This window comes from Carassius gibelio, chromosome B16, assembly GCF_023724105.1.
Source record: "Carassius gibelio isolate Cgi1373 ecotype wild population from Czech Republic chromosome B16, carGib1.2-hapl.c, whole genome shotgun sequence".
Classification (NCBI taxonomy): domain Eukaryota; kingdom Metazoa; phylum Chordata; class Actinopteri; order Cypriniformes; family Cyprinidae; genus Carassius; species Carassius gibelio.
The window spans coordinates 28,815,913-28,831,977 of NC_068411.1; the positions used below are offsets into that span (position 1 = coordinate 28,815,913).

The 16,065-nt window shown below is 35.9% G+C and overlaps 1 protein-coding gene across 1 annotated transcript; it reads right to left on the reverse strand.

Moving 5' to 3' along the window:
• Positions 1–9,191: 9,191 nt before the first annotated feature.
• On the reverse strand, positions 9,192–14,359 carry LOC127975417 (G-protein-signaling modulator 1). Its single transcript, XM_052579461.1, has 5 exons — positions 14,032–14,359; positions 13,229–13,741; positions 11,000–11,156; positions 10,682–10,920; positions 9,192–9,631 (listed from the first exon to the last, which is right to left on the reverse strand). The coding sequence occupies exons 1-5, from the start codon at positions 14,092–14,094 to the stop codon at positions 9,497–9,499; spliced, it is 1,107 nt and encodes a 368-aa protein (XP_052435421.1). The 5' UTR covers positions 14,095–14,359; the 3' UTR covers positions 9,192–9,496.
• Between the last annotated feature and the right edge of the window lie 1,706 nt (positions 14,360–16,065).

Sequence of the window (16,065 nt, forward strand, 5' to 3'; positions counted from 1 at the left end):
TTTGTATGTGTTGTTTTGATTATATCAAGTGATAACAAATTTGATCATATACTGTAGTGATGTAAAGATTCACTTAACCTCATGATATGATACGATTCATGATACTGATTTCACAATATGATTTTCTCACAATGTTTTTTAACGAAATGAGATTTAATCCAAATAAAAAAATAAAATGTGTCCTTTTATTATTTCTCATACATAAAATTCTGCACATTTCTTTGTGAAATTGACATATGTTGAATAACAAAGCTAAATTGAAATTATAATACCAATCCCAAATCAAATAAATAAATAATACAAATAAAAGAAATCTATGCCTTTACTCTTTCCATTTAAAGTTAAAGGCAATCACTGCATTTAAATCTTGAAACAAACACAGATGCTCCAAAGCATGAGCAGTTTTTCATTTGAATCAGATTAAGAAATTTGAAGGAAAAACTAAATGGTCTGACTTCAGCTTTGTGAATCTGTACAATATAAAACATCTGAACGAAACAAAAACAGCTGACAGGCTAAATGAGAAGCCAAATTCATTCTCTGACAGCAGGTGGCGCTTCTGGAACAGCAGTGATATAGCGTTTACTTGATTACTGCAGTAAATAAAGCAGCGCTACGCTTATAAACATTGCTCATGGAGCTCTGCCCATTTTCAGCACTGCACTCTGTCTCTTGTCTTTCAGCAAGAAGAGTTCATTCAAATTTATCAATGAACTACTTGTTTTAAAAACTTCCCGGTCTTTTGAAATTTGCTATGACATCCGCTTTAAACATTACAGTCTTCATGATAACTTTCCATGCAGCTAATTACTCTGCAATAGTGATGCTTAAAGCAACCGCAAAAACAGAAGTTCAAAGACAAAATTCTAAAGATGGTTGCACTTCATTTTTTTGCTCTGACACATACAGTGGTAAGATGAAAATATTTTTTGTCCTTGATTTTCAGTCGGCTCAGGGTGCATTGTTAGTAGCCTATTTCTAATATGCCTAATAGTCTTATTTCTTTGGGGCTCAGCAGCATTTACTTAGAAATATGTTGTAGAATAAATTAATTCCTAGTAAATTTCCAAATAATTACAATGAATCGGCAAGTAACACAGCAGGGTTTGAAGTAGAAAGACTGAGATTTATTTTCGTGTAAAATGTACTCTAAAAGTCTTCTATAAATCATTTAGAGTGTGTATCAATGGACATTTTGGGTAGGCCTATACGACTCCTTTAACATTATAAAAATGACACTGTTCACCTTTCAGTGGTTCTCAGATGACTGTGGTTTGGCCGGAGTAAGAGTCTGTCACGGGCTGCTGTAATGAAAGCTCAATTCTCTTTCAGCCGTTCTGGAGGGAATTACAGAGAGCCAAGCGAAAGCTTCTCATTCATAAATCATTGACAGCCTGGCCAAGTGGGACACTCATTGTGCTGGAATCTTCTTCCATGACTGCATCATGCTGAAACTCTGGACCACTTCAGACCTCAAACACACATTATACTTAATGGATTTACCAACTGGCTCTCTTTCAGTTCCTGAGGCTGTTGGAGCTGAATTGGTGTTGCTCCATGATGCTGAATTTGAATTGAATGACAGGAAGAGGAATTCAGTAGAGATTTTTATATATTAAAATAAATGCATCATTAATAATCCTTATATACTCCCATGATTTTAGAATTATAGATATTGTTTCTCAACAGACTGGACATTCTACTGAGCTAACTTCAATACTGTCAAAACAATTAGCACAAATATAGATTTGCCATACAATGCAAAATTATTTATTTTCCTTTTCTTTTCTTTAACAAACACGGGTGGAATTTACAGTAAATTAGAGCAATTAAGTGTTAAGTAATTAAATATAATGACATTTAATACTCCTTTGTACTTTGCAATAACATTTGTTAACATCATGAACTAACAATTAAAATACTTCCAAATTATTTCTAAATCTTTATTAATGTTAATTTCAAACATTTGTATCTGATAACATTAGTTAATGAACCTGAACTAAAATAAACTAATAATGAACAGATGTATTTGTATTAACCAGTATTAACAGATATTAATAACAAATGTATTGCTTATGGTTAGTAGTTGTTAATGCATAAACTAATGTTAACTAATGAGAATTTATTGTGAAGTGTTAATTATTAATATGATTCAATATTACTGGACCATATCTTGCATTTATGGGTAATTCATAATGAAAATAATGCAATATAATAAAAAAATTATTCTGGCAATTGACCGTTTACACCTGACAATTATTTATATCATTAAGGAACACTGTTTTCAATATACATTTGGAATATATTCTAATCAATATCGACAATATGGATATATGCTTTTACATAAATCTGTGTTACCTTGCTTAATGCAAAGTCAGAAACTGATTTTACAGTCGTTCTCACACAGCAGCTGTATCCAGACTGAAGACATTGATGCTGACTCTGAATCTGCTGTAAATCAGCAGCTGTGTTCACATAAATCCGCCTGTGATCAGTTCAGAGGCATGTAAATAAGCGGCAGGAGCTTTCATTTCTGCAGATTTACTGTGTGGTTTTGACATAGAGACCCGTGGCCACCGTCAGCCAGACATCAGAGCGCCAGACTGAGGATTTCATGAAAAATAGCCTGCAGTATGTTGGGATACCAGCAGGCCATAACACAGCAGGAAATCCAATCAAATACCTCACAAAGAAGCAGATTAATATCTATGTATGGAATATATTACTGATATGTGATCACTGCTGTAACCATATGGAGGATAGATTTCCTTTATGAATATAAGCAGACAAAAAATTGAGTTCTGTTTCAGAGAAAATTCAAAGTGTCATATCTTGCAAAAAAAAAAAAAAAAAAATGCTGTTTTGTGACAACATGCCCCAGTAGCAGCGATTGTCACAATGGAATATAATAAATATATCAATACATTTCCGACAGATTGATCAGTCTCGGATCAGTTGCTGGACTCTATTCTGCCTTGAATTTATAATTGTTAATTATCATATAATACATTCATTTACAAATCCGCATTAAAAGAAACATAGCAGGCAAATTGATTAAAATGCAAATACATTTATTTGACAATTGATTTATATATTTTATAAATATTTAATAAAATGTATAATTATAATATAATTATCTATTACATATGTTTAATATAATTCGCTGGATTGGATTCATCCATCAATTATGAACATTCAGCCGCAAACATGAGGTGCGAGCGGTCGCGACCGCGGATGGGAGAATGGAGGAAGTTTTTTTTTTTTTTTTTTTTGAGGAACTGGGATGGTGCCCTAGGCATATTGAGTCAGTTCGGGAGTTCGGAGCGGGATCGCGAATCATTTGAGTCAGTTTGGGAGTTCGGAGCGGGATCGCGAATCATTTGAGTCAGTTATGGGGTCGCGAATCATTTGAGGCATTTTGGGAGTTCGGAGCGGGCTCGCGAATCATTTGAGTCAGTTTGGGGATCGCAAAGCATTTGAATCTGTTCGGGAGTTCGGAGCGGCTTCGCGGATCATTTGAATCAATTCGAGAGTTCAGAGCGGGATCGCGAATCATTTGAGTCAGTTAGCAGTGGTGGACAGTAAAGGAGTAGCTTTACTTCGTTACTGTACTTAAGTACATTTTTCAAGTATCTGTACTTTACCGGAGTAGTTTTATTTTAATTAACTTTTACTTTTACTTCACTACATTCCAAAGCTTAAGATCGTACTTTTAACTGCACTACATTTCATAAAACATATCGTTACTCCCTATAATATATCATGTACACAGAAGCGGTGTCTGATTCATCATGAACAAACTGAGTCTTTTCAAAATAAACTTTAATCGGATCGCGAATCGCACCAAACGATTCGTTTACGAATTAGAATGATCCGATTGCAGCTGTTCTGTAGTCGAGCACTCACTGATTCAAATGAACCGTTTAGTGCGAGTCTCCAGAAGTAAGAACCGGGAGATCTTGTGAGCGTGCGTGCGTCTGAGGCCGGCGACACACTGGATGCGTGGCGCAAGCGTCTCAGCCGCGTGGCGTGTCGGTTTTTAATTCGGCTCCCATGTTAACAGGTTAGAGTTTACAGACCGCCTGCGTGAGACGCGCGTCTCAGGCGCGGCTCGAGCCGCGCGGAAAACGCTTGCTTGCTAGAAATAGAACCGACGCCTATTTTTACCGCGACGCGCGCGCGTGTTGGAAGCTTTCCCGATCAAAATATAATATGAAAATGTGTTTAAATCTCATTTTGTACACAAATACATATGAATTCCTGATATTTTGATATTTGAAAGTCTATAGGTTGACATAAATTCAGATATAAATGTAATTAAAAAAATAAATAAATAATATCGATTTTCAAATATTGCACCTATCAAACATAATCTATTTCGCCGTCAATACTTTTGTATCAGTAGTTGTAAAGTATATATTGTTGTAATGAAGACTGGTCTGTCAACGGTCTCCCTCTACAGCAGCAGCGCGCCAGCCTGATATTTGGTAGCACAACTATTAATAGTTCTAATAATAAATCATCATATTTTCATGATTTCTAAAGATCATGTGACACTGAAGACTGGAGGAATAATGCTAAAAATACAGCTGCACATCACAGAAATAGATTATATTTTGAAAGGTTATTAAAATAGAAACCATTATTTTATATATTTTATTTTGATAATTTAGAATTAGCCTACTGAAATACAACCTTTTTTGTTTCAAACAGTTCATTGAACAATAATAAATGAAGTACCTGAAGCTGACAATGAAGTAAATGTATAATAATTAGCAAAGATGATTAATTTAGCGCTGTAAAGGCGCGTTTGAGGGACGGAGACGCGCCGCGGAGCATCAGACGCGCGTGAGGACCAAACACAGCAGAATGGTAGGAAACTTCACTCCTCTTATTATTTCTCTTTTACTATAGCGATTTATTTTTCGATAGGTGATCTGAGTCTTCATAGATTTATAGAGTTATTAGCCTAGAGTATAGAGTTATTAGAGAAATGGAGTTATTTTTTACATTCTTTGGTCGAAGTTTTCAGATCGGCAATTCGGAGCCTGTTCGCGACTCTATTGATTCAGATCGGCACTTCGGACCCTGTTCGCGAGTCTGTTGATTCAGATCGGCACTTCGGACCCTGTTCGCGACTCTGTTGATTCAGATCGGCACTTCGGAGCCTGTTCGCGACTCGGTTGATTCAGATCGGCACTTCGGAGCCTGTTCGCGACTCTATTGATTCAGATCGGCACTTCGGACCCTGTTCGCGAGTCTGTTGATTCAGATCGGCACTTCTGAGCCTGTTCGCGACTCGGTTGATTCAGATCGGCACTTCGGAGCCTGTTCGCGACTCGGTTGATTCAGATCGGCACTTCGGACCCTGTTCGCGACTCTGTTGATTCAGATCGGCACTTCGGAGCCTGTTCGCGACTCGGTTGATTCAGATCGGCACTTCGGAGCCTGTTCGCGACTCGGTTGATTCAGATCGGCACTTCGGAGCCTGTTCGCGACTCGGTTGATTCAGATCGGCACTTCGGACCCTGTTCGCGACTCGGTTGATTCAGATCGGGACTTCGGAGCCTGTTGGCGACTCGGTTGATTCAGATCGGGACTTCGGAGCCTGTTGGCGACTCGGTTGATTCAGATCGGCACCTCGGAGCATGTTCGCGATTCGGTTGATTCAGATCGGCACTTCGGAGCCTGTTCGCGACTCGGTTGATTCAGATCGGTACTTCGGAGCCTGTTCGCGACTCGGTTGATTCAGATCGGCACTTCGGAGCCTGTTCGCGACTCGGTTGATTCAGATCGGCACTTCGGAGCCTGTTCGCGACTCGGTTGATTCAGATCGGGACTTCGGAGCATGTTCGCGACTCGGTTGATTCAGATCGGGACATCGGAGCATGTTTGAGATTTTTTAAAATTCAGATCTGGACATCGAAGCAGGAAGTGTTTGTCAAACAGTTAATTGCTGATAAATTAATATTTGGACTTGAGGCTTTTTTTACCTGTCAATTCAGCATGTACATTGACCCACACACAAAGGTGGACACACTCTAGACTTAATCATCAGTAGAGCTCTAAACTTTTCATCCATTGTTATTAAGGACGATATTCATAACCGTACTGAAAATAAGTAAATATTGTTAGCTGATGCTTGCTGGTGCTAACTTGAGGTAATTTTGATAAATAATGTCCAAATATTTTTATTCAACCACACACACACATCAATTAAAAAAATCATTATGAAAATATTATTGTATTTTCCTTAAAATCTTCAGGCCTTATTATCATGTCATATATAACTGTGGTGTTCTGTAAAACAACAAACTTTAAAATACTTTGTTCTTACTGGTGAAAATCAGATGGTCATCTCTGTTTTCTCTCAGGAGTAATATTCTATTAACGTATCTGTACTTTTACTCAAGTAGCTACTTGATTTGTGTACTTCGTCCACCACAGTCAGTTCGGGAGTTCGTAGCGGGTTCGCGAATCATTTGAATCAGTTCGGGATCAACACATAACAGTAAAAAACCCTTTTTGGTATTGCTACTCTTGCTTTTGTGTGTGTGTATGTTGTATGCTAAAGTCTGATTTTGTCTCTGCTGCTGATTTATCTGGTTGCTCAAGTATTTGTACAAAAACTAATGACTGTTTAGAAGAAACCATACTGAGTCCATGTTTCCTCTTCTCACACAAATACGGCAATAAATCATAATCACGTTTGGTTCAGGAAACACAGCTGCCGCTGACAGGCTCCGTCAGAAAGCGTGATTGTGTTCAGGGCCATCTAATCTTCCTGCAACAGATTTCTTTCATTTGAGGAAACATGAAGCAGCTGTAAGAGTCTGACAGAGCCTCCTCGACCGTGAGCACAACCCGCTCACTTATTTGAGCGACTGATGCAGGGGTTTGGATGAGGACAGAGCGTCCAGAACAAACCGTAATCTGATTACTGTCTGATACAGGGAACAATCTCAGATGAACTCTGACCTCAACATCATCTGGATTTAACATTTTTAGTTCCTTTTGTAATTCCCTTTTTTCTTTTTTCTTCTTCTTTTTTTTTAAATATAAAATGTACAGTAATAAATAAATAAAAATATATTGTATTATGGTTAATTATAGTTAATTCAAATGTATTTGTATGATAAGTATTAATAAATAAATAGTAAATAAAATTGTTATATAATAATATTGGTTTACAATTACATTTAGTCACTTTACATATGCTTTTATCCAAAGGGACTTACAACTGAGGGACACATAAAGCAATTCTTCTTTAAATTTATATAATAATATATTTCTAATATAGTAGTATCATATTTTGTATAAGAAATTCTACAATAATATAATAAAATATAATTTATTCATATATAGATAGATAGATAGATAGATACATTTATATACTGTTTTACTGAGCAAATTCATTAAGTGTTGCTATATATATATTTATTTAATATTTTAATTATTAAATAATTAGATATCAAATCAATAATAAAATAACATGCATTTTATAATTGTTATTTATTTTACAATAATATTTCTAATTTAATATACAGAATTATTTACTGAGCAAATTCATCGTATTTCTTTGACAGTTACAGTTATATTACAGCATTATTTTCATGAAAACATTATTTTAGCAAGCAAATTCATTAAGTGTGAACAACTATTTTGCAGGAAGGCGTGAAATCAGCGATAAGATTTGTGTAATGCAGGAGCAGTTTAATAAAGCGGTTTTAGAGCGCTTCATGAACGTGGCACAGATATCGTTGTGCTCGATTAAGCTTGTTTCAGTGTGCTAATATATTCAGAGCCAGTGACATTCAAAAGGATATATAAAACTGTGCATGCTAAAACAGAAAACTCATTCTAATGCATCTCTTACACCCCACTGACTCTCTCTCCAGCCGGCCGTCATGAATCCAGAGCCCTGTGGGACGCCACAGAGGTCACAGGTGAGCAGAGAGGTCAAAGAGGGTCAAGGAGGTGAGCTCAGGCCTGTGCTCTCATTTACTACAGGACAACATCTTCAGCACAAACGCTGACTGTGGGTCTATAGCGACTGAACTCAGTCAGAGCTTTCAGAGCGATAGAAATCACTGGTGTCCAGAATTCAGTGGAGGACATGTGTAATACATCCTCTTTTAGTGTTTCAGTGAAAATACCTAACATTTACATTGAAACACACTGAAAGCATTTCCAGAACCTGTACATAATGACCCTTTTTTCATGCAAACATTTTCTGCCTCATGATCTTGTAATTGAGCACAAATTGCTGGTAATGCGCAGACAGTGTCATGTTCACAAACCCGATCGCCGCAGGGGAAGCTCGTGTAAAACCAGGCATGAAAAATGCTAATTACCAATGTTAAGAGTATAGCTGGTGATTAGTGAACAACACCTGACAAGTATCGAATGTGTCTCAATGAAGCACCTCATTAAGCTGCAATCCGAAGAGAAGGAGCATCATGTGTGACCTTCAGCGTGTGCTTTAGTTTGAAGTCACTCTCATTAGCCTTCACGTCTGCTCACCTCCATCACCAGAGAACAGGAATCTAATGAGATCTGACTCACAGAAGAGGCCTTCATCTTTCCTCATGCCGCTCAAAACTCGCTTTTTGTCTTTGAACAATGCATGCACTGGTTTCAAGATCTAAAGCTTAACAAAGTTCTTTTATTTTCTGAAATACTTGGTTTAAAAAATTAGCTTTCTTTTAAAATAATGTCATTTTGTGTCCTGTTTTATTATCTAAAACAATCATTTTTAATTGTACAAATACTTTTTGGGCCTACCATTATAAGTGGACTCACCATAACTGATTATACACTAAAATAACACTTAATATTCCTCAATATAAAGACCCATATGGCAAAAAAATAAATATTTTTTTTTTTACAAATTATATAAAAAAATGAACCCAAAATATATTAATGATAAAATGTATTTATGATATATTTAAAATATATGATGCAACAAAATATATTGTAAAAATATACTGGTGATAAAATGTATTAATGAAACATAAACTATATATATATTTTTTGTGCAGTATGTGGTTTCTTCATGATACTCAAGTGAGATTAATATTGTTAGTCTCTGTCGCCATCTGGTGGCTGAATCTGGGATGTAAAACAATGGAACTACATCTGAAACATCTTATGGCCCTGATTATTTCTTCGTAATAAAATAAACTTTATAATTCACATTTAAACATTTATTTCCATATTTTTGCATATACATATCAGGCAGAGGCAGAGATCCTTCAAAATGACCTTTATGTTTAAAGCAAGAGATATTCTGTGAGTCTCCCATTCATTATAGAACTATGAATTCAAGCGCAATGAATGCAGCAATGTTGAGAAGTAGTGCAAGTGTTCTTATACTGGTAGTCTGATCTTAATAGATACTTGTACAGGAAGAGTCTGACAGGATAAACTCACACACTGTAACAGACCCAGTAAAGCAGGAACCTCCCGTTTGATTCTCAGCTCATCAGAGCAGCTATTAATGACCAGGTTTGAGCTCCGTTCTCTGTTCATCCATTCTTCCGCCCTGGACCTTCAGCAACAAAGAAAAGAAATCTTCATCGTCCATCGGTCCTGGAGCTGCACTGCGCTGCTCCTCCAGCCGCCCCTGGGCCTGAAAAAAAAAACAAAAAAAAAACTGTTTAATAATATAATAAATCTAATGATAATAACATTAGCCTTTACCAATCTTACATTAGTGACCAGAAATAATTGTACTGATTATAAATGTTTTGTGATTTAAAAAAAGGGGCAAAACAATACTTTTTAATATTATAAATATTAATAATTCTAGTAAGATTAGTATAAACAGTAGTATTAAAAAGTTAATAATATAACAATAATTTCAGAAATCAAAAACATTAACCAATTTGACATTACTGACCACAAATTATCATAATATTCATGAACATTTTGAAATTATTATTGTTCAAATTATTATTATTGTAATAATGATTCTTTTTTATGGAATGATATATAATTATAATTATTTTAGAAATCAAAAACATTACCCTTTACCAATTTGACATTACTGACCGGAAATTATTATATTGATTACAAACATTTTTTTATCTTAAAAATTATATTTTTTGCGTTATAATAAATTATTATTATTATTAGTAGTAGTAAAACTTAAGACAATAATAATAAAAATAATTTTAGAAATAAAAAAAATGTGCTTTTACCAAGTTGACATTACTGACCATAAATTATTATCTTAATCAAAAACGAACAATTAATAATCATAATTATAATAATAATTGTACAAATTAAAAATATTTAATATAAAAAAATAAAAAACATTTACTGATTTGACATTACTGAGCAGTAATGTTATTCATTGTCTTTTTGTATTGAGTTTTCAATGGCAAGAAATAAAAATAAATAAACAAAGAAACAAATTAATTCATAATAATAATAAATAAATACAAATCTAAAATAATGTTTACTATTTTTCTCACACATGCAGTTTAACTGTCTTTTTGCACATATACAGCTGCCTATGTAATATATATTTGGAACGGGGTTCCTCAGAAGAGGATTTGAGGCCCTTGGCATCATCAAGTTTGAAAACCTCTGTGTTGACACACAGACAAACATGCCAGTTACAGACTGTGTCTGTTCCCGCACTGTTGAACAGCGTCTCATTCTCAGCAGCGCTCACTTGTGAGTTGACGATCATGTGGTAGAAGTCCTCTTTGGGTGTTTGCACGGGGGCGGCCCGGGTGACCTCTGGGATCTTCCAGCTGCTCTTCCTCTGTTTGGCTTTGGACAGCGGAGGTGGGGGGGCAGAGGGAGCGTTCTGGAGCTCTGCTCGCTGGTCATCCAGTCGCCGACCCTGAGAGGTGGCCAACAGATCGAAGAACTCCTCTTTCTGCAGGGACGTCATGGAGGAGAACACCACTGTATGGAAAGACACGGTTCATGAGAGTTCTTGTCTGTGTTTATGGTGAGGAGATGCATTCGGATGGTGTCTCCTCACCTCTCTGGCTGTGGCGAGGTGTGCCTGGCTCTGAGTAACATCTCCTGCGGCCCTCCAGACGGAACGAGCAGCGCTGGTCATTGAGCCGCCGGCCCTCTTGTAACGCGAACAACAGCTCACACAAAGCGTCTGGGAAATCTGGAGATGTCCTGTGAAGCTGAGCACATCATCATCATCATCAAATCCTTTCACCCAAGATGAAAATTCTGTCACTGTTTATCCATCCTCGTGTTGTTCCAAACCTGTATGAGTTTCTGTCTTCTGCTGAACACGAAAGAAGATATTCTGAAGAACGCTGATGGTAGCCATTGACTTCCATAGTATTTTTTGGCTTCTGCCAACTGTTGGTTACCAATTTATCAAAATGTATTTTCTTTCATGTTTAACAGAAGAAAGGAGCTCATACAGGTTTGAAATGACACACAAGGATGAATGAATGGTGACAGAATTGTAATTTTTAAGTGAACTATACCTTTAATTCAAAAGAGTCCATCCATAAGCATCTAAATATGGCTTAATTTCCAAAAGTCAGATGCTTAGAAAAGTAATATTGTCTCCTCAACACAATCAGTTCCTGAAGGATAAAATCAAGGCCCTTTTCTTGATGAATGTAATTTTTCACTCAGAAATGTTTACGGAAGAATATTGTATTTATATTAGAAATATTAGAAGTATTACAGAAGTTGTGTAGACTTTTTTTATGCTGATTTTAAATTCTTAATGAATAATTAGATATGTCAGTTTGCATGTTTCAGGACTAATCTTTTGTATTTTTGTCAATAATTTTTAAAAGAAAATAATCCCATGTAATTCCATGACAACCAAAGTAAAAATCAGTATTATTATGTGAAGCTTTTTAAATAATATTAGTCCATGCCTGATAGCTTTAATGCTCCTTTACAGTACCGGAGTTAACGTTTGGAGTTAAAAAAGTGTATTATTGTTATTATTATATTAATACTTTTATTCAGCAAAGGTGCATTAAAATATTTTAAAAAGTGAGTATCAATGTTTCCACCAGAATATTTTCTTTCTCTTCGGAGAGTCACAAATTCTTGGTGCAAAAGGAAGATCTGTAAAGTTGCAAAGACTAAAGTCTCAAATCCACAGAGATATTCTTTATCAAAGACGAAAGCAAAATAACTTTTTTATTTGGTCTTCTGAAAGTAAATGCATTTAGGAATCTTTAAGAGCAATGCATTTTATGGACGACTGTTTTGTGAACCTAAGAGACAAGGTCATTCTGACTTTGCTACGACAATCTGGTGCTTCTGAATCAGCTTCTGTATGTATGTTTTGTTATTAGTTTAAGTATTTTGATTTTTTTTAAGTTTCAGAGTTCTGCACGCCGCCGAGATGGTCACACAGTGGAGTCAGCTGTCTTAACCGTTCGTGACTTGTGTACTGCAAACACATACGAGCTTCATCACTGTGTCTGTCACTCCTCTCTGTTCCTCTTTTGAGCTTGAACTGATGGTAAAACTAAGGACATTTACATTTATTTTGAAAGATGAAGCTTGCAATTATGGAAACGGGCATTACATTTTCCAATGAGTGCTTGCAGTGTTCGGCCAATCAGAGCGGACTTTGTAGAAAATGACACGTTTGAGAGAGGCGGGGCATAGAGGACCTACAATAATGTACAGTATTAAAAAAAATATGTTTTGTGAACATTAAAGCATGTAAGCATATTCTGTTACACCAAATACACAAAATAAGAATTTTTTAAAAGGCATCACATGACCACTTTAAGCTGCAAATCAGCATATATTAGAATGATTTCTGAAGGATCGTGTGACACTGAAGACTGGAGTAATGATGCTGAAAATTCAGCTTTGCATCACAGGAATAAATTACATTTTAAAACATATACAGACAGAAAACAGTTCTCTAAACTAAAATAATATTTCACAACTTTACAGTTTGTACGTTATAAAAATATTCAACTAAAAAAAAAGTAGTGTGTATGCTAATTAAATAATAAATAATAAAATATTTATTTAATTTTAGTACAATTATTAAAATTTCTAGAAGTAAAATTCCCTAGCTGTAACTAACACCTATTGGCTTAAAACTAAAAAAGAGGAGAACTTCAAAGGTCCCGCCCACTTAATGATTCAATAGGAAATACATCAACATAGGAATAACTGCACTTGTTAAGCCATTTCATGGTGTCTTCTCAATGCAATTAGACACACTATTAGATTTGGCATAATTATTAAACGTTACCATTAGTTTTGCATCGTCAGGGCTGAGCCTGTCTTTGGGCCGCAGTTTTACTTCTCCTTGAGTGCTTGGTTTGTCTTGAGTCTCTGCTTGTAGCATCTTCTCTGGTCCCGCAGCCGTCCCGTCTGATGATCCCTTGTCCGTTTTCGCAATATTTTCACAGCCTGCGTGATCTTTCACCATGTCCTCTTGTTGATTTTCCAGAGTCACATTCCTCTCCTCATCTAGTTCGGCCTGCATTGCTTCACTTTCACCTTTTCCTACTTGGACACTGTTGTGATCATGTGAACTTCCCTCTGTGGCTTCTCTATTGCCATCTTTTGTGTTTTCATCAGTCGTTCTAACTCTCAGTACGGTCCTCTCTCTCTCTATGTTGTTTATCACATCCGAAGTTTCATCCCCCTCTTCGAGGATGAGAAGAGGTTCCAACTGCTTGTCCACCGAGGTTTCAATGTTGACCTCTGAGCCGTTCATCGTAGCTTCTGCCAAGCCGTCCGTTGAAGAAAATATGAGAGCCTATAAAAAGTATGAAGTTAGAGATCCCTCATTTCCATATATTGACCAAGTCGAGAGACACTGAACAGTCATGCATGTAATCAGCATATATATCTAAAGTGTGCTTATCATTTATAATGCCACTTTTTATCGAGCAATCAAAGTGTAGCCTGTAGTAGAACGACACATATGACAACTAATCTTATATAACACGTTTTCAGCACACAACATAATTATTAAAATATAGTTATAACATGTAACTGCACTTATTTCGATTTAGATAGTGGGTGACATTTTACAGCCCTGCTTACCTTCTCAAACTTAGACGAGTTCAAATGAGGTCCTCTCAGCGGAATGTCAAGTAAAGCCCACATGCATCTCACCTCCGTGTACGGACATGCATTAACTCCCACATATCTCGGCTAAACTTTGAGTGTTTCTCACAAACGAATCTGAAAAGAGCTAAAAGCTGACACGATGCATCGACAGCTTTACTGCTTCACAGTCTGCTTGCTCTGTCTCTTCCTGTTCCTCTCTTATGGCCCTGATCCACCCCTATTTATTTGGCATGTTTCAGTTAATCTAGTGAAATAGGTTTATGTATAGAAATGAACTATAGAAGTGCATGATGCAATGTGCTTCATTTGAACTCACTTTTATTCAAATGCTAAGCTATTTTATAATCGTGCGTATGGGAAATGCGTGCTGCTGACGCTCAACAGCTCTGAAGGTCTAGCATGTTGAAACTGGCTGCCTGTTTGTTTAACACAGTATGTGGTTTTGCAGATTTCCTGTTGACTACCAGCAAAACGAGAAGTAGACTTGGTGATATACTTGAGCACAGAGGAGAAGACGATTGAGCGACTAGAATTTAAAATAAGACACTTGACATTCAAGAAACACGTCCTGTTTCTCCCGCTGTTGATTATACTCCAGACCTAAAGCCTCCAGGCCGTGACATGATGACATGTAAACTGTGCACTTGCAGAAAGGAATTTTGTATATGTTGAGCAACTCAGTGCATGCAAGAATATCACATTTCATAATTCAGAAGTAAAACTGTGCCTTAATAATAGTGAATATCATGAAAATGGTCGAGAACATGACCAGACTTCACATTTCACCCTTAAAACAAACAAACTAATGAATGAATGAAATAATTAAAAAATAAAAATAAATGTAATTTATTTTATACTATTTTTATTATAATTAAGGCAGTTTCTACCATTTTCATTTAAATAATCTCAATGTTTTACTTTTTTTAAATACATTTTTAATTTAACTTATAATTCACGTCATATCATTAATGTAATATGTTTTTCTTCTTTAAATTGGCATAAATTAAAGCATAATCACATTTACATTTACCTTGGTATTTTTTCCTTTAGATTTCAGAATGAAATGTAAACTGAACACGTTACTGACATGTTTTGTGAGATTTATTCACAAAACCCCTGAGGTTCATATTTGTGCATTTAGGCTGCATTTTCATGGAAGCATAAATCCATGTTTCATGGAATTGGTTAGATGAGTTTTCATTTCATTTTACCTCTGTGTGTTGTCATACTGTTTTTGACCCATGCAACAGACTGTGTGATCACAATGTAGTCATATCTTGACTTTTGCATTTGCAGAATGTCTATTTCCATTCAAGGGCACGTTTTTTTATGTGTCAATCGCTAGGGGACTCTAGAGTGGTGATGCATGGACACACACTCACTCACTCACTCACAGTCACACACACACACTCATCTAGATTAGTGATGGGATTTATGGCTCTTTGAGGGGATCCGGATCTTCGCGATCCGTTCCTTTCAAAGAGCCGTTCAAAAGAATGGCTCTTTTGGCTCTTTTTAAATATTTAGTCAGTTTTAAGAAGCCAGCTTGGGAGCATCTCAGTTTATCCTGGAAATAATCACTGGGAGGTATTATGAGGTGAGATTTGTAGTCAAATAATTAAAGCTCAGATATCACACACCAATATCTGAGTTTGAATTATTCTGAAATATTGATTATTACCTCATTTCTCATGTGTCGACTATATTCCATAGGGTTGTACAAATCCCTCTGCTTAGACAGTGACATCATTATTTTGATTTACCTTTAGTACAAAGTGTGTGTGTGTGTGTGTGTGTGTGTAAAACTACGTTGACTTATGTTATTCATACAATACCTACTCACAAATAAACATAAAAAACAAAGCCGGCTGCAATGAATTTCTGTGCAAAACAGCTTTTACTACAAACACTTCCACACAAGAACATTGTTATCACACAAGAACATTTTGATAGAAAACTAATTTTTTTTTTAAGTAGATAAAATTAGAATAAATAAAATGGAAATGT

Coding starts and splice junctions, on each gene's coding strand:
- LOC127975417 (XM_052579461.1), bottom strand. CDS start 14,094: ATGTGGGCTTTACTTGACATTCCGCTGAGAGGACCTCATTTGAACTCG. Junction 13,742..14,031: donor ACTCGTCTAAGTTTGAGAAG/GTAAGCAGGGCT, acceptor TACTTTTTATAG/GCTCTCATATTTTCTTCAAC. Junction 9,632..10,681: donor ACATGATCGTCAACTCACAA/GTGAGCGCTGCT, acceptor TTTTTTTTTCAG/GCCCAGGGGCGGCTGGAGGA.